The sequence below is a fragment of the Delphinapterus leucas genome, chromosome 12 (genome assembly GCF_059928025.1).
Source record: "Delphinapterus leucas isolate spDelLeu-1000000601 "Yukka" chromosome 12, BTC_Dleu_Yukka2, whole genome shotgun sequence".
NCBI lineage: Eukaryota > Metazoa > Chordata > Mammalia > Artiodactyla > Monodontidae > Delphinapterus > Delphinapterus leucas.
The window spans coordinates 79,674,714-79,701,710 of NC_143140.1; the positions used below are offsets into that span (position 1 = coordinate 79,674,714).

At 42.6% G+C, this 26,997-nt stretch overlaps 1 protein-coding gene across 24 annotated transcripts in view; it reads left to right on the forward strand.

Moving 5' to 3' along the window:
• Positions 1-26,997, forward strand: part of SASH1 (SAM and SH3 domain containing 1) — a 324,315-nt gene that overhangs the window by 263,923 nt on the left and 33,395 nt on the right. For all 24 annotated transcript variants that reach the window (XM_089922116.1, XM_089922107.1, XM_089922109.1 and 21 more), the window contains one exon: positions 24,371-24,503. In XM_089922116.1, the coding sequence (XP_089778242.1) occupies positions 24,371-24,503 (133 nt within the window). The remainder of the gene's footprint in view (positions 1-24,370; positions 24,504-26,997) is intronic.

A 26,997-nucleotide genomic window follows, 5' to 3' on the forward strand; every position in this document is an offset into this window, starting at 1 on the left:
TGTTTTAACTTTTTGAGGAGCTGCTGTATGGTTTTCCACAGTGGCTATACCATTTTACATTCCTGACAGCTGTGTGAAATTTCCAATTTCTCTGCTTCCTCACTGACACTTGTGATCTTCCCATTTTTGATACGTCATCCTAATGGGTATAAAATGATATCATTGTGGTTTAGATTTGATTTCTCTAGTGTCTAATGATGTTTAGCATCTTTTTATGTGCTTGGCCATTTTTATACATTCCTCAGAGAAGTGTTTATTCAAGTTATTTGCCCATTGTTGAATTGGGGTTTTTGTTTTGTTGCTGGTTGTTGAGTTGTAGGAGTTCTTTATAGAGTCTGGATAGTAATCCTGTAAATATTTTCTCCCATTCTATGAGTTGCCTTTTTACTCTCTTGATAGCGTCCTTTGAGGCAGGAAAGTTTTTAATTTTGAAGTCCAATTGACATTCGTTTTTGGTGTCATAACTAAGAAATCATTGCCATATCCATTGTCGTGAAGATTTTCTCCTATATTTTCTTTTAAGAGTTTATAGTTTTATCTTTTAAGTTTAGGTCTATGACCCATTTTAAGTTAATGTTTGTATATAATATAACATATGGGTCCAACCTCATTCTTTTGTGGGTAGATACCTTGTTTTCCCAGAACCACTTGTTGAAAAGACTGTCCTTTCCCCCATTGAATGGTCTTAGCACCCTTTTTGAAAATTAATTGACCATATATGTGAGGGTTTATTTCTGGGCTCTCTTATTTTATTTCTTTGGTTTATATATCTTTCCTTGGCAGGAATCATACTGTTTTGATTAAGATAGCTTTTATAGTAAGGTTTGAAATTGGGAAGCGTGAGCCCTCCAACTTGGTTCTTCTTTTTCAGATTGTTTTAGCTATTAAGGTCCCTTGAGATTCCATATGAATTTTAGGATGGGTTTTTCTGTTTCTGTGAAAAGTGCCATGAGATTTTGATAGGGATTTTATTGGACCTGTAGATTGATTTGGGTAGTGTTGTCATCTTAACATGAAGTCTTCCGATCCGTGAACACAGCTATTCTTCCATTTATTTATGTCTTCTTGAATTTCTTTCAGCATTGTTTTGTAGTTTTCAGTGTACAAGTCTTGTCTCCTTGGTTATGTTTAATTTTAAGTATTTTATTCTTTTTGATGCTATTATAAAATGAAATTGTTTACTTAATTTCCTTTTTGAATTTTTTATTGCCAGTATATAAAGATGGAACTGATTTTCCTGTGTTGATTTTGTATCCTGCAACTTTGCTGAATTTCTTTATTATCTCTAACAGATGTGTGTGGGGGGGGTGTGGGGGGTGTGTAAAATCTTTAGCGTTTTCTACATATAAGACCATGTCACCTGTGAATAGAGGCAATTTTTCTTCTTCTTTTCCAGTTTTGATACCTTGTATTATTCATGCTGTTTTAATGTGACCAAAACATTGCTTCTCAGGAGTTCCACCAAGATCATAGGAAGTAGAATTCCAGAATTTCAGATAGACATTTCATGGTGCTATCATCAAACTGCATGGAGTGAGAATGGAGGGAGTTAACCTTTTTCATCTATTATTCAATTTTTTTTTTTTTTTTGGTTTTCAAGATTTTGTTTATTTGAGTAGTTTGTAGCTACTATGCAGTTGTTTTGTTTGTTAGGTCCTCTCTTCCTTAAAGTCTGGAAGCAACTCTACCTCCATTTCTTTAGACTCTTGTTTCCTCTTGTCAGTGCTCCATACAGCCAGTCATCTTTCCAAAACATACCTCTCTTCGTACATTCGTGTGTTTCGGAAAAGCCTGATGGTTTTCCAGTTTTACAAGATAAATTCCAAACTTCTTGGCACACTCAAGACCCTCTGTGATCTGACCTTAATCAATTTCTCTACTCGCATCTGTCACCCCTTGCTCCAGTAGGTCTCCACTCCATCCGCATTGGACCCTGAATGCCTTACTGATCATACCTTGTAGTTTCACACTCCCTGCTTTAATTTCTGCATTTCCTCTACCTAAAATGTCTTCCTGCAAATTTTTCCAGGTAAAAATCTATGCATCTTTCAAGGTGAAGTCCAACTGCCACCTCCTCTGAAACTTTAGCATCCTCAAGTGTATTTTTATAGCTTCCTGTTCTGTGCTTTGTTAAACTGGCTTGCTACATGAAACCTAACAGTTATCCTGGAGTATCAGAATTAATTGTATGTATTTCAACCTGCATGGAAATTGTGAGCTCCTTGAGCAAGAAAGGCAGCTGTATTATCTTTGCGTCTCCAGTGAGTGCCTAACTCAGTGTTCAGCTTATGTAGCCTGCTTGAGAAATATTCAGTCAACAAACTTGTATTTGAATGGTCATCCTTCCTGGCTGCTTTAAGAGCATGTTTTATGTCTTGAGACTATAGACTCAGTCTTTACACTTCTTTGCATCTAAGTAACAAATGATGGCATATCATTAGTAAACATAACCCTCCCACTACCTCCTTGTCCCTGATTTCCTGAATCAAACACCAGATTCCATTGCAGCTAAAACAAACAAACAAATAAACAAAAAACCCAAAGGATTATTAATTTGAAAGCTCTGCTTGGTTTGCTTTTGTGTGGAGGGGACTGAGACGTTACCATTTATAATAATGAATGTGTCATATGCTAGCCAGCAGCATGTCCTGGGACTATGAGGTAATCAAAGGAACCATGTCCATGGTTTTCACTGTGCCTTTTGGGGTCTCTTATCCCCTAGTTCTAACATAATATAAATGTAAATCATGAATCCAAAGAATCATGAAGAATAAATATCGTAACTCAGGACTGATGTGATTCAAACCCAACTCGGGGGAGAACACATAGCCTCAGTTGTCCATAGTGGGTCTTTTAGTGTCCGTCTCACTGGATACTGTCCTGATTAATAGCATCTGAGTCAAGGGAGAGGTTACAAGACTATCCATTCAGAGAAACAGTCCTGTAGTAAAACCTCACATACTTAGATGGTAAGGAGAGAGGCTTATCTCATTTAGGAAAAAGTTACTATAAATAGAGCACTGTAGGCATTTTGAACAAGCTGCTAAGAAAGTATTATATTAAGTATTGGTTTGTTGAACCCCTTTCAGAGGGTAAATCACAACCATCACCTTGATATCAGCTGACAGAATGAAATGGGTACTTCTTAAAAGTTGGGCATTCGTTCTCTTGAGCATTTCTTTGTTCATTTAGGAGGCATCTGTGGAGCCTCTGCAGAGCGCTTGCTATGTGCTAGGCTTCATTCTAGGTATCCAGGTTACAAAGGTGAAGGAGAGAGAGAGGCCCTGCCCCAGTGGAGTTTACCCTGCAGTGCAGAGGTTAAAATTAGCCTCACATGTGCTCACACAGACTCACGTACATGATTACATTACTAACTCCTTACAAACTGTTTCTTCATAGACGGCTCAAAAATAAACTCAGCCTTTCCTAGTTGGAGGGAGGGCCAGGGGTACGATACGCTCCTTCCACTTCCAGCACAATTTCCCAGAAGCTCTAGAAGGACTTGTCTTTTTGCTGAAAGATGTAGGTGAAGACAGTCTAGTCAGCAGTGGAGAGAGTTTTCTGAAGAAAGGCTGTTTACTCTGTGTAGTTTGCTCGCTGCCTTTGTGCAAACAACCCACACCCATGTTCAGTCACGCTGTTCATTACTTCATGCTAATGAACCGTTGGCACCGAAGTTTGCTTGTGCTTGATTGTGATCCCGACGTACGTGACACTTGCCCTTCTCACCCTGACTTTAGTCTGTCCCATGTTTTCCTGGAGACTCAGCAAGAAACGCCATCCAAAATATTCCTTCTTACTGATGCTCCATTTGCCTACTAGCAGGGTAATTAAGTTCAGATAATTCCCACTGTGTCCTACTCCAGCTGCCTTGGGTTCGGTGCTTTGATTATCTTTTGTGCGAGGGCCAGGGCTTTTCAGCTTTCTATCGATTCTTTTCTATACTGAGATGCAAATAGCCCACTGGCCATAGTGGGGAATGCCCAGGCCATGAAAGTTGCAGAGATCATAGGGCCCTTGTCACCGGACCTCAATGCCTATATTGATGCCTGTCGTGCTTTAGGGTTTCATTTGCATTGATTCATAGGCTTCCCCCACCCCCAGAACTGGCATTCGATAATTGCATGTTACTTCACAATAAATCCATATTCACATTCTCAGTTTCCAAGAGTATAAAGTACTAAAGATAGTTACCAGGGGAAGTGAAATATAGCTTTCTCTCTGCCAGAGGGGAATCTGTTCTCTGCCGTTTTTCATTAATAACAAACTTCTGTTGTGAGTGTTTAAAAAGAATTTCTGGTTGAGTACTTAACTGGATTCCTTGTTAAACATCTGAACGTTTATTTTAACATTTTTCATCTTATTTTAGTGACTTTCGTTTTCCTTCGCCTCCTGCAGGGGAAAGGTTGTAAGAGCTCTCATTTTAAGCTTTCAGCTTTGTGCTTTGAGGTTCAGTTTACCTTCTGATTAAGAAAGTGTTTAAAGAAATTGTGCTCTCTATCTTACTGGGGTTTAAAGTTGTTTTACTCAAGGCGTGCGTTTTAGTAAATCATAGTTTTTGTTTTTACAAAAGTGGTAGGTAAGAGTCGGTGATCTGTACCTGAAATGCTTGCAGTGAACTCTCTTGCCGAAAAATGTCAGATTGTAAATTATTTGATTATGATGCTATTCAAATTATTTTTTTAAATATATAATATATGAAGAAATAGTAAAGCAACAACAAGGACAGTAAAGCACCAGAGCTCTTAGAGTCCATAGCAGACATCCAATTTGGTCGCATTCAATTGTTTCACTTCATACAAACTGTGTTCCAGAAAAAGTTGGAATTATGTTTCTGTATCTGGAGCTCCTTACCAGGGTGAAGCAACTATGGTGAAATGTTTTGTGAAGTGAATTATTTTGTAAATCAAGTCATCGTTTCATAATTGATCACTTTTACATTTGGGGAAATTTAGAGTTGGGAAATATTTGTGCAAAGAGTGCTATGTTATCACTGTGGTGTTATAATAATACCTTACATCCGTATGTGCATCTCTGCATAACCTTTCTTTCCAATTCTGAATATAGCTTTGCCACTAACCTGGGGAGCCAGGTGGTTGAACTGTGTCCAGATTTGGGGTAACAAACACACAACATCAGGTGGTCATTTCTTCCACTTTTTACAAAATACTATTTTAAGTGTTTCCTTGATTGAGGACTTTCAAGGTCGCAACTAAAATATCCCCATATTGTTGGCATGATGCAAGACTGTTAAATCTTTTGGGGGCTTTCTAAAATTATAAACCATAAACTTGGCCCTCACCAGCAGATGGTTTTTACTGAGGCTTTTCAGAGTCATTTCACCTACCTCAATTACAGCCATTGTCTTCCAACCGGAAGATTCAGGTCTGTTGTTTTGGAAGAAGAGGTTGCTATAGCCTTAGTCTAATCTAGAACTTTCTAAAAGATAGTGTGCTGAAGGCCAGGAGAGCATTCCACAGAGTTACTTTTTTTAGTGGTTCTTGGGGCGAATGGCCTAATTTCTATTATGGCCAAAGAAAAAGGTGGACAATTTAATCATTTAATACAGAATGTGGTCAGAGAACAGAGCTCATGCTCATGGGGTGTTCCTTTCGGGGGCAGAACGATGCTTCTGCTTATCCAAGAGACGTCTGTAAATGCAAGGTGCTCTTTTTAAGGTCCAGGACTCTGGGTTGAACCAGATCTTTTAAAACTTGGCTCTTCTTAAATATAATTAATAAAGTGAAAATAATTCTTATTTTGAATAGGTTTCTTTTACTAGGGTGAACTTCTAGACAATGCCTATAAGTTAAAATTTATCAGAAGTTTTATTTTTATATTGCAAAGGTGTTAAAGGAAGATAGAAACCAATATTATTAGCTTTGTTGTTTGGGGAAATCTGCTTCCCAAACAACATTGTCATTTTTTTAATGACAATACATGATGAATTTACAGAATTGTCTTCCACCTATAGATAGTACCAGCGATTTTTTAAAAATAAGATTTTCATATTTTTGCTGACTTTGAGTAAATATTTATTGGATGCATAAACTATGTGAAGATTCACATAGACCTTAGTATTAAAGTTGACATTATAAGTCCAGTAAAGGTATCTTTATGTAAATGGTTGGCCTTCTTTCTACTGTCTTTCTGCTCTTATATTATTGGTTTTATAAGGAAATTTAAGAGAGAATAGATTCCAAGCATTAAAATAACTTACATTACTGAATGTAAGTTACTGTTTGCTTTTAACTGTGTTGATATGTTTTCGTTGAATCTCTCTTCCTAAAGGATTTTTTTTTTATAACAACATACGGGTTTCAGCCGAAAAGGGTTCTCACTGGCAAGGTACGTTTTGATTTGTGGCTAGAAAATGGTTCTGCTTGTTGTAGCTTTAATTCTTATACTCGCTAGGCTTAAATACAGCATGGTTGGATGTGTGCTTTGACTCTTTATTTCTTGAACAGAGGAAGAGCTTTACTCAACTCACTTGACTTCTTTTTTTTTTTTAATTAATTAATTTATTTATTTGGCTGCGTTGGGTCTTCGTTTCTGTGCGAGGGCTTTCTCTAGTTGCGGCGAGCGGGGGCCACTCTTCATTGCGGTGCACGGGCCTCTCACTGTCGCGGCTTCTCTGTTGTGGAGCACAGGCTCCAGATGCGCAGGCTCAGTAGTTGTGGCTCACGGGCCCAGTTGCTCCGAGGCATGTGGGATCTTCCCAGACCAGGGCTCGAACCCGTGTCCCCTGCATTGGCAGGCGGACTCTCAACCACTGCGCCACCAGGGAAGCCCAACTCATTTGACTTCTAATTTGACCAGGAGAAAGAGCAGAAGTATGGCCTAGCGGTAATTTGCCAGAGAGCTTTTTTACCTTCTTTGCTTGGGCTAGCATGTTCATGCCATGCTATGTTACACTGTGTCAAAAAAAGGAACACTTTTCTAAATCTTTCTAAATATAACTATGGCAAAGATAACTTTTATTGATTCAGGTCTTTTAATGTGTACTTGAAGCCTTGAGATGATTATTCAGACTTTCATAGACACCTTCTACAAATTTCTTTTTTATTTGGCTGGGTGGGAAGAGGAAGCAATATTCCTCTTAATTTTAACAAATGTAATTTTGAAATGAAAATGATAGTAAAATAGAGACATATTAAAATTCTCTTTAGAAGAGTAGACGTAATGATTCTTTTTTTTATAAATTTATTTATTTATTTTTGGCTGTGTTGGGTCTTCGTTTCTGTGCGAGGGCTTTCTCTAGTTGCGGCAAGCGGGGGCCACTCTTCATCGCGATGCGCGGGCCTCTCACTGTCACAGCCTCTCTTGTTGCCGAGCACAAGCTCCAGACGAGCAGGCTCAGTAGTTGTGGCTCACGGGCCCAGTTGCTCCGCGGCATGTGGGATCTTCCCAGACCAGGGCTCGAACCCGTGTCCCCTGCATTGGCAGGCAGATTCTCAACCACTGTGCCACCAGGGAAGCCCCGTAATGATTCTTTAGACCTGTAGCTTATGGAGAGACTAGAGACAAAATCAGTCCATTGAAATAACATGTGTCACAAAGTCTTGTGAGAAAGATGACTTTTGCTCTCACTGGACATAAGCTGACCAAGAACCACTGCTTAGATGACTTCTTGTCATTTATTCCACACCACCCTCTCTCCCCAGCCTTGTCCCTGGGAGAAGGGCCAAAGTTTGAGGCGTGTGTTTGCTGTGAGTCCCTTGAGATCATCATCTTTAAACAAAGTGAGACAGGAAGGAGGCTCTGGCCTCGGGAAAGCCAGGCGTTTGCCCGGTGAGGGGGCTGGTTTAAGCTCACAGATGTGAGTCAGACCTTGGGTCCAGATCCCAACTCTGCCACCTATTAGCTCCGCATCTGAGGGCAAGTTGTTTCATCTCTTTGTGCCTCAAAACTTGGGCTGAGGGCTTCCCTGGTGGCGCAGTGGTTGAGAGTCTGCCTGCCGATGCAGGGGACATGGGTTCGTGCCCCGGTCTGGGAAGATCCCACATGTTGCGGAGCGGCTAGGCCCGTGAGCCATGGCCGCTGAGCCTGCGCGTCTGGAGCCTGTGCTCCGCAATGGGAGAGGCCACAGCAGTGAGAGGCCTGCGTACCGCAAAAAAAAAAAAAAACACCTTGGGCCGAGTGTACTACCTCACACGGGTGTTGCAAGGATTAAATGGCACCAAGTAAATACCCAATGAACGCCAGCCTCTATTGCTTTATGTGACGATCTTCTACCTCGCCATTAACTGTCATTCTTAAAATACTGGAGTTCCTGTCAAAAGTTTTATTTTTGTACATGCCATTAACATGGCAGCAGCGCTTCTGCTTTTGCGTATTACGGCAGACAGACTGGAGTTGTCAGAACAAGCTTAATGTAAATAGCGTGTGTTTAATTGGTTATGGTTTTACCAAACACATAATCAGTTTATTTTCTGTTTCAGAACGTGTAAGTGTCTGTGGGCTTAGGAACGGGTCTGGTATGATTTCGGTAACATATGTGGCCTTAGGATTACTGTTTGGGAAAAATAAAAACTAGTTGTATTGAAATTATCTAGGGCCATATAGTGACAATGAGGCCGTCTCATCGAGCATGTGGGTGTGCGCTTCCATGCCTGTTACGTTGGGGGGTGCTCTTACAGCAGGCCCAGAAATAGTTGGAAATTTGGCTCTTTGCACCTGGCAAACCAGCCAGGTATCAGTACACGTCTATCTTCACTGGTTTGTATGGTCACAGGGAGTTGAGGATGCTGCCTGCACACCCTCCTCAACACATCAAGGGCCACGTGAACAAAAGTAAATAACGACAAAATACCCAGATACAATATAATCTGAGGGTTATGTAACCTACTGTTATCATTTTAAAATTTAAGTTAGTTTTCTTTTGTTGTTGTTGGTTTTTTTTTGTTTTGTTTTTTTTTTTGTGTGTGTACGCGGGCCTCTCACTGCTGCGGCCTCTCCCATTGTGGAGCACAGGCTCCGGACGCGCAGGCCCAGTGGCCATGGCTCACGGGCCCAGCCACTCCACGGCATGTGGGATCTTCCCGGACTACTGGGGCATGAACCCATGTCCCCTGCATCGGCAGGCGGACTCCCAACCACAGTGCCACCAGGGAAGCCCCTGTTCTTTCTTTTCTTTTTCTTTCTTTCTTTTTTTTTTTAAGATTTTACTGTCACCCTCAGCTTCATCTTTCTTTCTTTTTTAAATTTTTTTGGCCCCACTGTGTGGCTTGTGAGATCTTAGTTCCCTGACCAGGGAATGAACCTGGGCCCTCGGCAGAGAGAGCGTGGAGACCTAACCACTGGACTGCCAGGGAGTTCCCTGTTGTTTCTTTTATTAGGTCGAACCACGTGAACTGGAAATACTAGCTTTTGACCTTAAAAATAGCAATCTCATTTGTCCAACCTAATACGTAAATACCAAACAGGATCTACAACATGTACCGTAGCTAACTGATTATATCTAAATACAGATATTTGTAATATAATATGGGTTAAGGATTGGCATTTAGATTTGCAATGCCAATTTCTTACTTCACTTTTGGGATGAACCTTAGGGAGCTTGGGGTAAGAGAGGATTTCCATTACTTGTTTAATGATAGTGATTCATCACATGTTAATTCCTCATTAAATCATTTGCCCTGGTACCAAATCTTATATAATGGATGGGTTGGAGAGAGACCCAGGTCCTATCATGGTTCATGGGTCAGATCCAGACTGAGGGCCGCTTCCAGCCTAAGCCAACTTACTGAAGTCATGGACTGCCCATCACTTGTTCAGAGTCCACTTGAACTGTAAGTCACTATATCAGAACTCTTAGAACTATACCCAGTCATCAAGGACATTCATCCAGAAAGCAATATTTATTTTTATTTTTTTTAATTTTTTTTGCTGTATGCGGGCCTCTCAGTGTTGTGGCATCTCCTGTTGCGGAGCACAGGCTCTGGACGTGCAGGTTCAGCGGCCATGGCTCATGGACCCAGCCGCTCTGCGGCATGTGGGATCTTCCCGGACCGGGGCACGAACCTGTGTCCCCTGCAACGGCAGGCGGACCCTCAACCACTGCGCCACCAGGGAAGCCCTAGAAAGCACTATTTTAACACAACCAAATTCTAATTATTCACAGAATAATTTCTGTAGAAATATCCCTTTATTCTCTGCTCTGTCCCTTTTCCTTTCCCTCTTTGTATCACACCCTCTCTCATCCCTGGTTGATTGTACTATTACTAGTATAATTCTAATAACATTGCATAATTAGTTCCTACAAGGACACTTCTTGCCCTGTGCTTTTTGAGCCAGAGTGTAGGTGAAAGAATGCCATCTTGAACATTCTTTTACTCATTCATTGTGCAGACATTACTGAGTACCGACTATATGTCAGTCCCTACACACAGGAGTTTATATTTGAGAAGAAGAGACAGACAAGTGGATAGCATGGTTGGGGCCTTAATTGGAATATTTCTACCGAGTGTGTGAAATACGCACAGAAAGTCCATGAAGCCCCAGTGAGGAGAGTGTGGAAAGGCCAGTGAAGGTGACTGAAACTGAGCAAGGGTTCCCCAGGAGGAGGAGGAGAAACCTGTTAGGTAGACGGAGCAGCAAGGCCAGTGGCTTAGGTGAATAGGTGGGTGAATCTTCAGACTTGGGTCATACAAGAAAATGGATTTAAATAATAAAGTTTTTCTCAGTATCGATATTTTGACTAATACGGTATTGCTTCTTTTCTTTGCTCATTCTTATTTATAAATTGGCTCTGTAATAGGTGGTTTGGTTCCTTATGACTGCAATTTGTTTTGTTTTTAATTGAAGTATAGTTGATTTATAAAGTTATGTTAGTTTCAGGTATACAGCAAAGTGATTCAGTTACACACACACACACATTTTCAGATTCTTTTCCCTTATAGCTTATTATAAGGTATTGAATATAGATCCCTGTGCTATACAGCAGGTCCTTGTTGGTTATCTGTTTTATACCTAGTAGTGTGTATCTGTTAATCCCAAACTCCTGATTTATCACCCCCACCCCTTTCCCCTTTGGTAACAATAAGTTTGTTTTCTGTGTCTGTGATTCTGTTTCTGTTTTGTAAATAAGTCCATTTGTATCATTTTTTAAGATTCCACATATAAGTGACATCATATGATATTTGTCTTTTTCTGTCTGACTTACTTCACTTAATATGATAATTTCTAGGTCCATCCATGTTGCTGCAAATGGCATTATTTCATTCTTTTTTATGGCTGAGTAGTATTCCACAGTGTGCATATATATATATATATATATATATATATGTATATATATATATGTCCCACATCTTCTTTATCTGTTCCTCTGTCAATGGACGTTTACGTTGCTTCCATATATGATTGCAGTTTTAAAATTTATATCATTCGTGTTTTTCATCTTGTCTTTGAGGTCTCGTTTAATTGAATTCATGTTCTTCTTTAATTATTTTATAGAGAGAAGCAACTGTTAGGAATTTCTTCCTGTTCCTTGAGTTATATTTTCTTCTGATAGAGAGATGGGATCAAAAGACAGAATCATTGTGTTTGTCCATGCCTTTTCTCTCTCTCTCTCTCTCTCTCTCTCTCTTTTTTTCCCCTTGTTATAGTTTGTTTGAGTAGTTCTCATGCATTTCTTTTCACTTTGATCATGCTTGGGTAACTCAGGTCACATTTTCTGTTTGTGTTGATATAATGAAGCTTTCTTTTTGAACTGTTTGCCGTGCTGTCAGACAGTGGAGTGTTTTCCTTGCTTTATTTTGTGGCCCATTCATGTTTGTTGTTGCTGTAGCCTAATGTAATAGCTGGGGAAGTGGGAAAACCCAACTGAGGTGGAATGTGGTCTTCATTGGGATACCGGGGCTTGGCTTTCTGTCTCCTAAGAGTTTGTTAAATGTGCTACATCACTGTTAACGTTGCTTGCTTAAGGGTGGGGGAATGGGTACACCAGAACCAGTCTGTCTTTAATTTATTCCTCCAATTCCTGGTGAATTTCTAGAGGCTTCATTTCAATCAGGATCAGCCTGACCATTGACTTTCCATCTTTTCACTCATTACTCTCCTGAAGCAATTTCTGCTGCTCCTAGATCCGAAAAAGATAAAGAAGGCCACACAGTTTGCTTCCTTTTCTGTGGGTCTTCAGGAATTTTTTTCTTAGCTTGATCAAGGAGTTCTAAAGTTTAATATATTAGGTTATATGCTTTTGTTTGGATGCCCTTGGTGGAGTATTTTTGCCAGTTTTTAGTAATTGTGCTTTGTAGGACACTGTTGCTCATTTTGTTAGTTGTGGGAAGGATATTCTGTGGTTTCGTCGTCAGCAGTCATCATGACCTGATTGTTTTGCCAGTTAGATGACCGCAAACAATTTTTCTAGCTCTAATTGATTCATTTTCTAAGCCAGTGAATCAATTGGGGCCTTCTGATCACAGCCATCCGGCTAATGTGTTATTCTTTGTGTTTATAGAGACACAAAAACAAGCTAAGCTGTCTTCTGTTTGGAAGTAAATATGCTTATTATTCATTCTACAAACATAAGGAGAAGTGTGTTAAGGCCACACGTAGATCGTGACTCTGGGAGGTACCTTCGGCCCATCTGCCTCCGTCTTCAACAGATGCCCGTGCTGATAGCCAGTAGCCTCAGTTTGGGTTGGAGGGAAGAACTTGGTGTCCGCACCTTCCCTCCGTTGCCTTGCAGGCTCCATCAGTTCTCTGTATTCCTACATCGTCATGTGCCTAGGCAAGGTTGTTTGGCGGCCTTGTCCAAGAAGTCATCGTGCCTGATCCATGAATCAGTCAGTCTAACATGCCATAAAAGTAATGTGACTTTGCAAACACCACCCAGTCTCTTGGGAGACTTAGCGCTTCTGGGATGAAAACTTCCATCAGCTCCAGAAACTAGAGCCTCAGAAGCATATGTAATTGCCCTACTTGGCAGTCCTGTTCTGAATCATCCTTTTTCCATGGCACGGGCTATGTGAGAATCGAATACACTTGGGAATGAGGGGGGTTGGTGTTTTGCTTTAGCTGTTAGTGTGCCTGACACCATAGATTTGTTTTGGGTAACACTCCCGCACTCTTTACAGAGGCACCTGTAGAGTTAGTTGTTGACTACCTTCCCCTAACTTCTTTTTTATCTCAACTCACCTATTTTATATGACCAGCGGGGTTCTCTGACCTATGGGCAGGGTGACATAATCTCAAGTAGTAAAATCTTCCAAAGATTTACAGAGTGAAGGGGAAGTCTGTTCTTTTTCCTCCACTTAACCTCTCTCCTCCCCCAACTCCTTTCAGGAGAAGGAAGGCATTTTCTCTGCTTCATGGAAACTTGCAGAATTGGGACGAGTATGCTTACTTGTTATTCAAGTCTCCCTAGACGTGGCTGTAGGACTCCTGAGGTCTTATATTTTCTCGTTCCTTATAGGGAAAGTAGCAACATTATTTGGGGGTGATTAAAAGCAGTTCAGAGTTCATGAGTTTTAAGAAAAAGAATAGAGTTTCTTGTGGAATGTACCATCCCTTTGCTGTTCCTTTGGTTTTGTAGTTAGTTTTTTAAACAGTTTCTTTAAGTGAATTAAGTGCTGACAAGTCTTTGCCTCTAGGGGATGGTAACATTACCTCAAATTCTCACATACTTTTTACAAGTATGAGTATCATGTAATTATCTTCTCCTCCTCCTTCTTCTTCAAATCTGGTGACAACTAGTTAATTTTGAAACTGCCAGAGAGATTATTTCAGTGTTACACTGTACCTCTGGGAGAAGAATGGAAGTTCATCTTTTTATGCTGACAAAATCTCCTAATTTCAGAGGGCAATGATGTCACCAGCTAATGAGCAAAATATTTCTTACTAAACAGATGAGTCCTCCCCTGACTCCTTTGTGAAATAAGGGGAAAGAAACCCACAGCGTGTTTCATAGTTGATATAGTTACTGCGATTCATAAACACTTTTTAAAGTAATTCTAACTTCTTCAAAGAGTGAAACAAATTTTTCTGTAAACACAAAGAATCACACATGAACCTGATGGCTGTGATCGGAAGGCCCCGGCCACAGCCGGACAGTGATGACTGGTAGCTGGTCTTGAACGTACCCAGCCGGAGCCAATATGCTGCCCACAAGGTAGGGAGTGACCTTGAATGCATCACTTCTTGGACCAGTGGAGGGAGATCAGGCATGTTGGAGAGATTATGAAATCAAGCTTGGAGAAGAGGAGGACCGTGGAGCTGTTGTTGATTGGTGTCACATGCTGTTTATAAGGGCAGCAGCAGCTGAACTCTTCTTTGACCGTCCAGATAGGCAGGCATCTAAGGTCAGCAGGAGCCATGTAAACACGGGACTTCTGGGCTCATATAGGGACATGGAAATGCCCCCAAAGCCATGGCGAGTGCCCGTCCCCTCACTGAAGCATGTCTCAGTTTCCCCAGCCAGAGGTGATTTCACCCACTTCTGAATCCCTGTATCTCTTTGTTCCTCTTACCCATTTATCACAGTTGACTTACATTAATCATATTTCTGAACTTCTCTTGGGGCATCTCTACCCCCAGACTTCTAGATTATAAGCTTTGTAAGTCCAGGTGAAGCCACCTTACTCATACTGCTATTCCTGCTTCTTCCTAATGCCTCGAATCAGTACATACCTCCATTGATTTCAATCAGGAAGTATCTATTTATCGCAAATATAGATACGATCTTTAGTTGTCTCAGTGGGGAAGAATATTGTAATGTTCAGTGTTGGCAGTTGTGTGAAGAAATAGGTACTCTTTTTATACTGCTTGTGAGATTTTAAAATAATAGTGTTTCTTCTGAGCACATTGTTAATATGTATCAAAAGACTTAACGATACGCCCATTCTTTACCCATCAGTTGAACAATCTAATCATTTATTCTAAAGAAAGAATGTATTAGGTGCATTAGAAATTTTACCACAGTGTTCATCGGAGTATATTTTACAATATTGAAAAATTGGAAACATGCACATGTCCAATGATTGAGGATAGTATTTAAGTAAAGTATGGTGTATTTCTGTGTCTGAATACTATTGAATCATTAATGTATTGTCATATTTTATTTTTTGAATATGTGTTGATGTGGGGAAATGTTCAATATTAATTTTTAAAAGCAAGTTATAAAACAGTTTGAACAGTGTACATTGAGGGCCCCAGGGTTTCTCTAAAGGAAACATTAAGAGGCAGCAGTGTGGCTTAGAGGGTCACAATTATAAGTGGGCACTTTGTTTCTACTTACACCTGTGTTCATTTGAGGGAGGCTTTGGGGACCTTGATAGTAACTGTGGGGCGGGGGGGTGGAACAGCTAAAGATCACAAGGTCATCCTTTTTTTGTTTAAAAAAAAGTAACATAAAAGTGTATTGTGTGTGTGTGCATGCGTGTGTGTATGAAGATATAAACCAAAATATTACTAATTTTTCTGATTAGGAAGATATGAGTATTTCCTTTCTCTTTTTTTCTGTATCTGCATTTTCCAAATTTTCTAATTAAAAATATATCTTGTATTAGTAGAAATAAACAATAAATGTTACTGAAACGCAGACAGAGGAATGGAAATGACAGTGCTCTTTGGCCTCTTGAAGTTCAGTGAAGGGCTAGTAATACTGCGATCATGTATTGAGCTAAGTCCTAAGAGAACGTTTGTTAGGTTGCTTTGCAGCCACCTGGCCTAAGGAAGATGAGGAGGAAAGCCAGGAAGGCTTTCCAGAGGAGGTGACACACGAACTGAATCTTTTTGTTTTTTTGGCTGCGTTGGATCTTCGTTGCTGCGCACGGGCTTTCTCTAGTTGCGGGGCGGGGGGGGGCTACTCTTCGTTGCGTTGCGCGGGCTTCTCATTGCGGTGGCTTCTTTGTTGCAGGCTCTAGGTGCGCGGGCTCAGTAGTTGCGGCACACGGGCTTAGTTGCTCTGCGGCATGTGGGATCTTCCCGGACCAGGGCTCGAACCCGTGTCCCCTGCATTGGTAGGCAGATTCTTAACCACTGCGCCACCAGGGAAGTCCTGAACTGAATCTTGAAGGATGAGTAGGAGCTAGGGAAGTAGATGGGGGTGGACAGAGATCTTCCCCAAAGAGGAATCCTATCAAGTGCAGAGGTGTCCAGACACGTGAGAGATGGGGTATCTGAGATGCTGTGAGGAAGTCGCAGTATGAGAACCAGGTGCTGTGAGAGGCTGTTTCCACATAGTGTCTGCATAGCTGAGCGTAACGTGCACAGAAACTGGAAGTAAGGGCTCTGAGCACGCAGTCCTGCTTTTCACAATATGGGCCTTGGACTTTGCTCTGAGGACCTAATGAATAGTTGCTTGGAGTGGGAATGAGATGCTCAAATCTGTCCTCTGAAAATTTACGTACTTACTATGTGCTGGGTAAGTTCAAGTCCACTACCCAGTGAACGAGACCAGCGATGCTCTTCCTTTGTGAAGTTGATCTGCCCTGTTGCCACCTTCCCTCCACCAAGAAGCGTCGCACGGTGGCCTGGCCCAGGCTAGTCTTTCGAATATCCCGCAGTTTACTCAGATACACAGCCAGGGCTGGGAGCTGTGGGGCTGAAGAGTCTCAACTTCTTCATTCTTCGTGCATTGTTTGCTGCAGGCCCACCGGTGCACTGGGCACCCCACTTACAAGGAGGGGAGTGGACATGGCCCCTGCCCCTGTGGTGTCTCCTGTCTTCTGAAAGGGAAGCCCTTGTTGGGTGCCCATGAGGCTGCCTACATGGAGCGTCTCCATAGACACCTGGCTCCTCTGAGAGTAGCAGCAGGGACAGTTAGAAAGGGAGGTAAAGGGACCTCCCTGGCGGTCCAGTGGTTGCGGCTTTGAGCTTCCACTGCAGGGGGCTCAGGTTTGATCTCTGGTCGGGGAACTAACATCCTGCATGCTGCTTGGTGCAGCCAAAAATAAGGGGGATGGGCAGGAGGAGAGACCACCGGGAGGCCAAGCAGGTCCTTCCCTCCACCCGCCTCACAAAACCTGGCTCTTGACTTGAGGACACGGGGAGGGGGAAGGGTGAGCTGGGACAAAGCGAGAGAGAGGCATGGACATATATATACACTACCAAACGTAAAATAGATAGCTAGTGGGAAGCAGTCGCATAGCACAGGGAGATCAGCTCGGTGCTTTGTGACCGCCTGGAGGGGTGGGATAGGGAGGGTGGGAGGGAGGGAGACGCAAGAGGGAGGAGATATGGGGATATATGTATACGTATAACTGATTCACTTTGTTATAAAGCAGAAACTAACACACCATTGTGAAGCAATTATACTCCAATAAAGATGTAAAAACAACAACAACAGCAACCCAGCTCTTGAGGCCCAGCTCCCTCGATCTCACACTGTAAAGGTTTCAGGACCTTCCAGGCTCCAGGCCTCACAGTTAAGGTCTCCTTTCATTCTCTCAAAGGACCCTAAGAGGCTTGTCACTGCCTGTTTTATAAATGAGAGTTCACAAGTGGCATAAAGGAGACCTCAGCCTATGTCTGCGGGATTCCAGAGTTCTGGCTCTGAATCCTGCCCAGAATCTTCTGTGTATCTAAACAACCTGTTCAGACTCACCCTCAAATGTTGGCCATTATCACTTGCTTTCATGTGTTTTTGCTACTTACATGGCACCTAAAACAGCAGTTTGCAAGAATTAAAATCTCTCTTGTTTGAATTCCCATCAGTAATAGAGGGAATGCAGATGTAACCATCACTTACCAAGCTCCAAGCTCCAGTGGTCGATTATACACAATTATATACAAAATTCGTAAAACATCAACACTTTAACACAATGTTATTAGACGAAGTTTACGTGGAGGAACACTAAGACCCATAGGAGCAGAGTGATTTGCTGGAGGACTTGGAAATTAATGCCCGGCTGTTCTAGCTCCAAAGTCTGTGAGTATTTCCCCACTGTCTTTGGGGCATGCACGTTTTCTTAGTTTTCATGAAGTAACAAAGAAATTCAAGTGAGACTTCTACTGACAGTCTTAAGGAATTCTCAGCACAATGATGCACGCAGCGTGGTTCTCAGTCTTGGGTGAAGGAAGCCCGGCTAGAGTTAGGGTGTTGCAGGAGCAGAACCATGAAGTGTCACAGTCTTCCTCTGCCATTTACTGTCTGTGAAATGAGATCATGTGTGCAGATACTCAGCAGAGTGCCTGGGAATCGTGAGCATTTGATAAATACGGGTGATTGAAGTCCCACATTGGGAAAGCACTGCCACCACTTGTGGCACATGTGGGTCCTCAGATGGCAGTGTGGAAGGGAGCGGATGTGAAACCAGAGAGGGCATCGGGGAATGGCTTTGCGAAATGGGAAACAGACAGTATAGGGAAGGTGTGGCGAACCATTGTGGGGAGAAATAATAGGAAATTCGATAAATGATGGGAGGAGACATTTTGGGGGCAGAAAAATTGAGGGAAAGGGAATTTCATGCAGAGTGAGAGATGCCAAAGGGACGAAGGAGAGCAGGACAGGTGCCCAGGAAAAGAGGGTGAGCTCTGGCCGTCTGGGATACCCCAGGATCTCTGCTATGTGATATCCTACCAAGAGAGGGGCCCTCGCATAGTACATAAATAAAGACCCACACAGTGAGAGGCACCTAGGAGCGGGTAGCTCGGACTACACAATGGGAATACATGACTTACCCCACTGGATGAATTTAGCCCTGAAAATACAGACATGACTTACAACCTGTGTCACGGAAACGTCACATGGGTTTTCAGTCCTGCCTTTTTAGATGGTGTTCTGTTTAAGTAACAGAATGTGATGTCGCTCCCTAGACAGCCCTGAGAAAATTAAATGACCGTCTAGTGACAGAGTCCCCGTGCTTACATTTTAGAATCCAAGAGAACTCAGCTGCTCTGAAGTGATCATTGAAACAATTTGGTTAAGACAGTTTTAGAAGCATCAGTGAAGGGGACCTACATTTACTCTAGTGGTTAAAATAGAAAAGAAAAGAAAAAAAAAAACGAAGCGGGAGAGAGACAGAAAGTGACAGCTTTAGGAGAAAACCACAATCATAAGTTTTAATTCAGGAATTTCAAAAATAGCCCTGGGAAGGTGTCTATTTTCAATTGCGACGACTCCCTTCAGGGGGTGTTGGGAAGATTATCTGCAAAAAAGATCTTTTTTCAGCTCAGTCACTCGTGAGGGTGAGCCCTTGTCCCGGATTTGCTGAGATTCTCGCGTTCTTTTTTTTCTTTCTCTGGAATTCCATAGACAGTAATTAAGGAACTGGAGGCCAGCGGGAGGTCAGGGAGCCTTCGTCAGTGAAAACAGGGATTGTTTGCCACGTACAACACTCCCTTTTTTCCTTGTGGTGAATAGGAGATTTGCTTAGAGCTGATGACTTCTGCCTTTCTTACAAGTTATGCAGTTAGCGAGGAACTGGGGGATCGGGCAGCAAGCAGCTAATTGAAACCAGTGTCTTCACTTTCTTCTCCTTCGGATTGTAAGCTGTGCCGGCAGAGCCTGCCCGATCATGTAACTTCCAGGGAGTATGTTCGAGGAGTGCCTCACCATCACTTTGAGATTACAGAGGTGGCGAGCAGGAGTGAAGACGCGCTCGGAGTGGGGAGGGGGCGGGGGTCCCGGACGAGCTCAGAATCACCCCTGAGGCCTGCTCAATGCCGAAGCCGGTAAGTTCGCTGGACACGCTTCACGTGAAGGGGGAAATGTGCTTTCCGTCGCTTCAAGGAAAAGCTTTTTAATTGTTCCCGGCTATGATGCTTCCGTCTTTCCTATCCAAATTCCTCTAGATTCATCCTTCTTCCCTTGTTTACTTCCCTACCTTATAACCCAGAGCATTCTTTCCTAGCTTGCTCACCCGATACTAAGGCATAGCTTTTGGAGGAGAGGAGTGAATATTATTTTGAGAATAAAGCGGGCATGCGAGGGGTTCGGTGTACGTGGGGCTGGGAGCTTAGTTTCCACTTGTGGAGGCTTCTCGTGCGGAAGACTTGGTTTCGGGCAGCTTTGCACACGGCTTTTCATAAACCTACGATTGGTTTCCTTCTCTTAACTTGAAGGTTAACGCCATCGACATCGTGTGAATTTCACAGGCGAATATCTGGCCAATTTCGGAATACTTTTCAGAAGTGCATAAATATAGTGTTGCCGTGCGTAGTTCCGGGGCGAGATAAGTTAACTTAGTCGGGACAGCATGCTACGTGTTTGGAGCTGGGGAAGCAGGCTGAGTAAGTGTGTTTCTGCAAAAGGCACAGCTGTAATCCTGTGCTCAGCCAGGTCTCCAGCGGTCCCCAAAAGGGTTCTAGTTGCTCCTTGCAAGTTCAGTTTAATCTTTATTACAGCACGTTACCCCTGTGCCTTCGCGGCTGTGCCACGCAGCTTTTGGAAACCATTTGTTCTGGCACATCATGATTTGCAAGAACTGTTTGTTACAAGGTCAGGGGCGAGTGAAGCATCTGTTACCGACCTGCAGTGACAGGCTTCAGTTGAACAGTAAGGGGATGCTTTTACTTTGCTCCATCCAGCACACACATTTTTGTATCTACAGATGCTATTAATTGTGTTCCTTTTTTTCTGATTATCCTTAATGTAGCTGTGTTATAAAAAGTTCTCCACGCTGGCTCCATGTCTTTCCCATTAGAACATTGCAGATGTGTCAAGGACGCACATGTTCCAAAAGAAGCCGAGAAGGAGGGAGGCTCCACCCTCTGTCACAAGCCAAAAGGGCCCCATAGGCTCCTCCTCATTCAGCAGCCTGGCAGGCGAATTGTGTACTCTCTCTTTAAAGCAGCTATAGTTTTGTGCCTTGGCTTGGTCAATTTGTTATGGTTTAAAACTGTGGAGCCAGCTGTCTGCAATCTGATGTAATGTTGCCATGGAAACCAGAAATGAAACACTTAAGCATTCACCACAGAATTACTACATATAGCATTAGCCAAAGTAATTAAAAGTTGAGCCATATGGGCTTTCTGGTGGAAAAATGTGCAGTAGAGAGGCTGGAAATTAAATGTTTCTATTTACAGTATTGTAAATCCACATCCTTTGGTGGGGTAAATCAGTTGCCTTTTCTACTACAGGTTTGGAGGTGGGGGGTTTTATACAGATGATTGAGTTTTCACCTTCTAATTTAGAAGCTGGTCAAACTAAAGTTTATCTTAGCACTCTGACCTGGGCTAGGACAGGGAAGGGAAGAGATACCATCTTGTGTTTGAATGTATATAAACATACACTGTTATTTTTTTCACTGTAGTTTATTTAAAACCTGTTTTATAATAACTCTGAGTCTATTTCTTGGAATCAATCATTCATTTTATATACATTGCAGATTTCCCTTGATCTTCTACAAAGTTCCTCTAGGTGTGGGGGTTTCCTTTATATACCCATATCTGTTTCTTAATTTTAAAAAATTCTCACACCCCCATCTCACACATATATCTCTGGGGGGGGTGTATTTTCTGAATAAAAAGACAAGTCTTTTCTTCAGCATTTGGGAAGTGGCACATGCTTATTTAAAAGGAGAGACGTGAAATGAGGAATTTAAGCTTTACTCCCTAGTTTAAAAGAAAACTGCATGCCGTTTACGGAGTCTTTATGTTGAAACAGCTGGAGAGAATTTTTTAAAGGCAAATATTTCACAACTCTTTTTCCTTTGGACTCAGAAGGAAGCGAGAACTCAACACCTCTCTCAATAAAAAGCATCCTTGGGATACACTGTTCAACTACCTCCAGTGACTTCCGGGCTCACTTAGGAGATTTTCTATTTTTAAAATGATAATAAGATATATATATATATATATATATATATATATATATCTTGAATGACTTTGGTTTTATCCTACATGTCTCTTCATATAAATTGTGCTGCATCTATCTCATCTAGTGTTCAAAAACATGCTAATGCAAAGAAAGTTATTGGTTGCTATGATTTGTGATTTGTCAGTGGCAAACACCTCCAGACTTTTCATTTTTTTAAAGAAAAAGAAAAATAACACTAACTCAAAGTTCTAAAGAGTTCTTGTTCCTCAAAAATAGATGGAACATGTGAAAGCAATTAAATAAGTACCTGGAATATGTTCTTTTTCGCCCCAGTGAATCTGGGGCAGAGGAAAGTAGGACTGGTGGGGCATGGGGTGGGGTAGGGGAGGTCATTGTCTTGAAATCTGTTGTCCTGGTTCAACTGTTTTGATTTTTCCCTGAAAAGCTCCTTCCGGTGGTCTGTTTCCTACAAGTGATTTGTGTCTTCGGTGGACTCAAGATTTTTGTATTACTCCTTTCCAGGCCCCATTTCTCTTTTTACTTCCCCCCAGCCCCCACGCACATCACCACCAGCAACCCCCGGGCTAGGCATGAGTGATCTTCACCCTGTGATGCCGCTTCCTGGAACTGACTTACGGACAACCTGTGCTTATTTCATTTTCACTTGCCTTCAGAATTTTTTAACGTGAGGGTTATAGATGGTCTAGATGTGTAGGTACAGAAGCTTTCTGTAATCAAGTGTTGACTCTTCTATTAGAAGTACTTGACTCTTGAGATACATCAAGAAGGCAGAATGTTTTTCAGTGTTTATGTGTAATTCCATGCACTGTGGTTTTGTTCAGGTGCTGATTACCCAGAATGAGGGCTAACCAAGTTCTCATTCCTCTGGTCGACCGCTCTGACCATTCCATCGCAAACCAACAATTCATCCAAGAAAAAGTAAAATTCAAATCAGACGATTGCCATTATGTAGTAGAAGCTGTACTTACTATTTTAATTTGTTACATTTTAAGATTTAGACCAAATGCCTTAAGCCTGATTACCAGCATGCAATGTATCCTCCTTCCCCTGTTATCTGGGCGTTGATTTCTGCTCTTCATTACCGGGTAACCAGCAGTTAACCTTAATTCTGAAATGTGTATGCAATATTTTACCTAGGACCTTTAAAGAAATTGGACATTGACATACTTCACAGAAGGGAAGCCTGAGAAATACCTCTGTCCCGATGACTGGCCATTCATGGGTTGTAATAATTATTCTTTAGCGAGTTAATGGTTTGCTTATAATTTTGCAGTGAGAAAGTGCAATGGCTCCAGTGCTGGGAACTCCAGGGCGAGGACAGAGGCCATGATATGGGTCGTATCTCCCTTACGCAGGGCCAGAGTGCTACAGAAATACCTGTGGACTCACAGCAGGCACTCTTTTTTACTGCCTAAGTAATTAATATAATCCCTACCTCATTTCCTCTTGAGCTGTTCTCTGCTAGCTCTTGCTTACCTGTTTAGTTTCTATAAAATTGGGATTAACGAGAGTATTTCTTGGAGGGGGGAGTTCTCCTTATTAGGCTCGTGTTCGGAGATGGGGTTTGTTTTTGGTTGGAGGCATTTCTCTCCGGACTCTGTCAGTGAACTAGGTTGGAGGAGATGGAGAGAAGGCTGTTGGCAGGATGCGTGGGGTGAACTGGAACCGCTCCGAGCGGCCTGGGCTCTGTGGATGCTGCGCACTTCCGCCAGGCTCTGCGCTCCCGGGGATACCTGCGCGCCAGGCCCGGGCAGCTCATCCACTGAGTTGGAGACTCTGTTTCACATTTTGAACAGATAAAACAGAGGAAGCTGCATGTTGAATGTTGAAGCTAACTTGGAAACGAGACCCGCATTTTGTTCACAACGAAAGGATTGTTTTTCGCTTGGGTCACTGCTGCAGAGAGACTTTTTTTTTCTCTCTCTCTCTGTAATGTTTGATACTTGAGGGAAAACAGCTGGACTGAGCATACTTGAATCACTGCAGAACGAAATGGGATGCTGGGGAATATGGACGGGACTGTATGGCTGAAAAGGTCAGCTTTTTCCCTTGTCCCTCATGGAGGAATGCAGGGCCTGTCCCCATGCTCGCCTTGTGAGCTCTCGGAAGGAGCTGGGAGAGGCCGAAGGAGGGATGGCTGAGATGTGGCCGACGGTCCTCACAGATGGGACCGAAGATGGCTTTCTGCATCTCTTCCGTTTTCCTGCCCTGCTGTTTTTGATTTTCGGGGGGGACTGGAACAAGTCAACAGAATTTGGGTTTGGAGAAGTAGTCGATGACCACGTTAAACAGCGAGTCCTGATGGGCCAGACAGAGAGCCTGGCCCAAACCACAGCAGTGTAACTGGAATTACAGGGCCGGCCTAGGAGAGCATCCTGCCCGAGTTCTCTGAAAGAAACCCGGAATTCATTGAGACAAATGCACCACATGCTGGGCCAGGGCATCGGTGTGTGTTTCGGTGCCTAGGACCTAATTCTCCACCAAATTAGACCTTAAGATGATGATACGTGTTGCTCCAAGAACCTGTTGGGCAGCTTTGTCGGTGCCCCAAGTTCAGCTGCAGAGCTGCCCAGAGTTCAGACTGGCAGTGAGGCGGAGCTGCTCCGGGCAATTATCTGATTAACTTTTCCTTTGTTTCTTTGACAGTCAAGAGAACAGTCGGACGATGAGACGGAAGAGTCAGTGAAGTTTAAGAGGTTACACAAGCTGGTAAACTCCACTCGCAGAGTGAGAAAGAAACTAATCAGGGTGGAAGAAATGAAGAAGCCCAGCCCTGAAGGTAAAAAAAGCAAACTCCACCCTGCTTATTCCAAAGTCAATCATTTGGGGTCCGTCTGTCAGTAGAAAATATGAAAGTAGAAAATGGCTCGAGTTCCGGCTGAGGCTGGCGGAGGGAGAATTCGAGTCTGCAGGTGAGCAGGACAACGCTCAGTACCTTCTGGGATGAAGGATCCTGGCGTCTAGCATTCCAGGGGCTTAGTTATTTCAGCATTACAAAGAGGGGAAATGGCTAGCGTGTGACAATGAAATCTCCTCAAGATGTGGTACGGCTTTCATTTTGACCTTACACCATTTTATATAAACTTTATTTTATATCACCTTCTGAGCGTAAGCCTCTGCTCCCAAAAGGATGGTGGTTCTAACCCTGTGAATTTAGTCCAAATTTAATATACCTCCATCCCAAACATCTAACAAACGAGGCACTTAATGTCCTTTCAGATCTCTGAGGGATGATTTGTTCTTCCTGTAAACAGTCTCAAGTCTCGGTTCCAATGAGGCTTTAAGGACCTCGCATTCTACGTGGATCCTTAAGAGCTAGATCCCTGGCTAAGCCACTTGTCAGAGGAAGCAATAATGTCAAAAGCGGCATGAGCTTGGATTTATTGCAATGAATAGTTAACCTTTGAAGTGCAGTTATGACAGTTTGAATCTCAACCGTGTCCATCTTTCTTATTGTTAGTAAAGTGCATTTGCAGCATCTTGTAAAATTCTTCCAAAAAGTTACAATAAAAGAGTAAGATTTCCTGTTTGGAAAACAATTAGTGAGTTGAAGGAAGTACTGGAAAGAATTTTTTTTTTAAAGCACATTACTTGTTGAAGTGTCACATCTACATTGCGAGGAAGTTCAAAATTTTAACAGGTAGGTTTAAAAAATATCATTATAGAGGCTTTTTTGTTGTACATAAATCAAACCTTGGAGGGAACTGAATTCCCCTTTATTTAAATAGATGAGGGTTTCTTGTCGTTATTACTGCTGTTCTTAAAATTTTTGTTTGATGTAATTATCAGTTTAAATCCCCTGGAGGAATACTGAAGGTGAGGGGGTAACGGTGGGAAAGTGGAGATAAAAAGGGAAAAGAAAAGAGGAGAGAGACAGAGAAACAGAGGGAGAGACAGAGGGAGAGAGACTCTATCTGCTTCACGGCCAGTTTCATAAACTTAGAGTTGTGTTTAGTTCCAGGGTTTCATCTGGGTGTCTTTTGCATGGTAATTCCGGGTGCAATGCTGACTTACATTAGGCTGTTTTAATACCTGCCTGTCTGTCATGATTTCACAGGACAGAATATAGCCTGACTTCCTCTCCCCGTGGCAGCTCTTACTGAAATCACACACAGTGTCGTTTGGTAATATTAAGTAGAACCATATGGAAGAGCCATCATTCAACCTTGGGAGCGTTGCATTTTTAAAACAAACCTCATGCATGCTTGCCAAAATTAAATCTCATATATCATGCATAGATTGGTGGGTCTTGTCCATAAATGAGATAAATGGGAGAAGTACCTGGTCCTGGGCCTACCACCCAGGAGCCCCTTCGTATGTGATAGTCATATGTGTTGGGGCAGCCTTTCCACTAGAATAACACTCATAAAAATGCAGAAATGTTCTCATTTGTATATTTATGTCAGAATAAATCAATTCAACTGTCTCTGAGACACATAGTTGAAAAAATGGGGAAATATACCAAAAGAGGTAGCTGTAGGGTAAAAAGTAATAACTATACGGACTTTTAGCTCTGAACTTTGATTCATCGTGATATGAATTAGGTGTCATAGATGGAAGATGGATTTAGTGAGTTTGAATCCCCAGTGACACTTCTGGTGTCTGGGGAGCTGGGGTGCTATTGACCAGGCTTGCCATTGTCACCAGGAGAGGCCCCAGGTGTGTCTGCAGCTGAGGTCATCCACTGCAGGCTGCACCCAGCACTGTGCTAGATGAGAAGGCCTCCATCCCTTGCATGGTAGAACGTTCTGCGGTTCCTCAGTAGCAACAGAACTGATGCTGGTACAGAGTGGCCACCTTGGCACCTGCTTTGCAAAGCTGGAGAGATTCATACTCCCAACAACCCCTCCTCCTGCCCCTGGGCCTTCAAAGAGCCGATCCTTTTGACTTCCCTCATGCCTGTGCCAATACTAAGTTGTCTGAGTAATAATGAGCATTTACGGAGAGCCTTCTGTGTGCCAGCCACTTTCCTAAACACTTTAGATTTTATGTTCCTGTTAATATGTCATCTTCAGAATAGCCACCAGAGGCAGGCACTAATACTACCCTCATTTCACAAATAAAGAAACTCCGACAGACACAAAGAGGGGAAGTAACTTACTCATGGTCACCGAGCCAGCTGGCGGGAGACCCGGAGTTAACGTCTGAGCAGCCTGACTCCTCTACCTCCTGGGACTGTGCTCTGCTCCCACCCCATCTCTCACCCCCCAGCTCTGGAGTCTTGGAAAAGCCAGGAGAGTTACAATCCATCACCCAGTCTTACCCTTGTAACT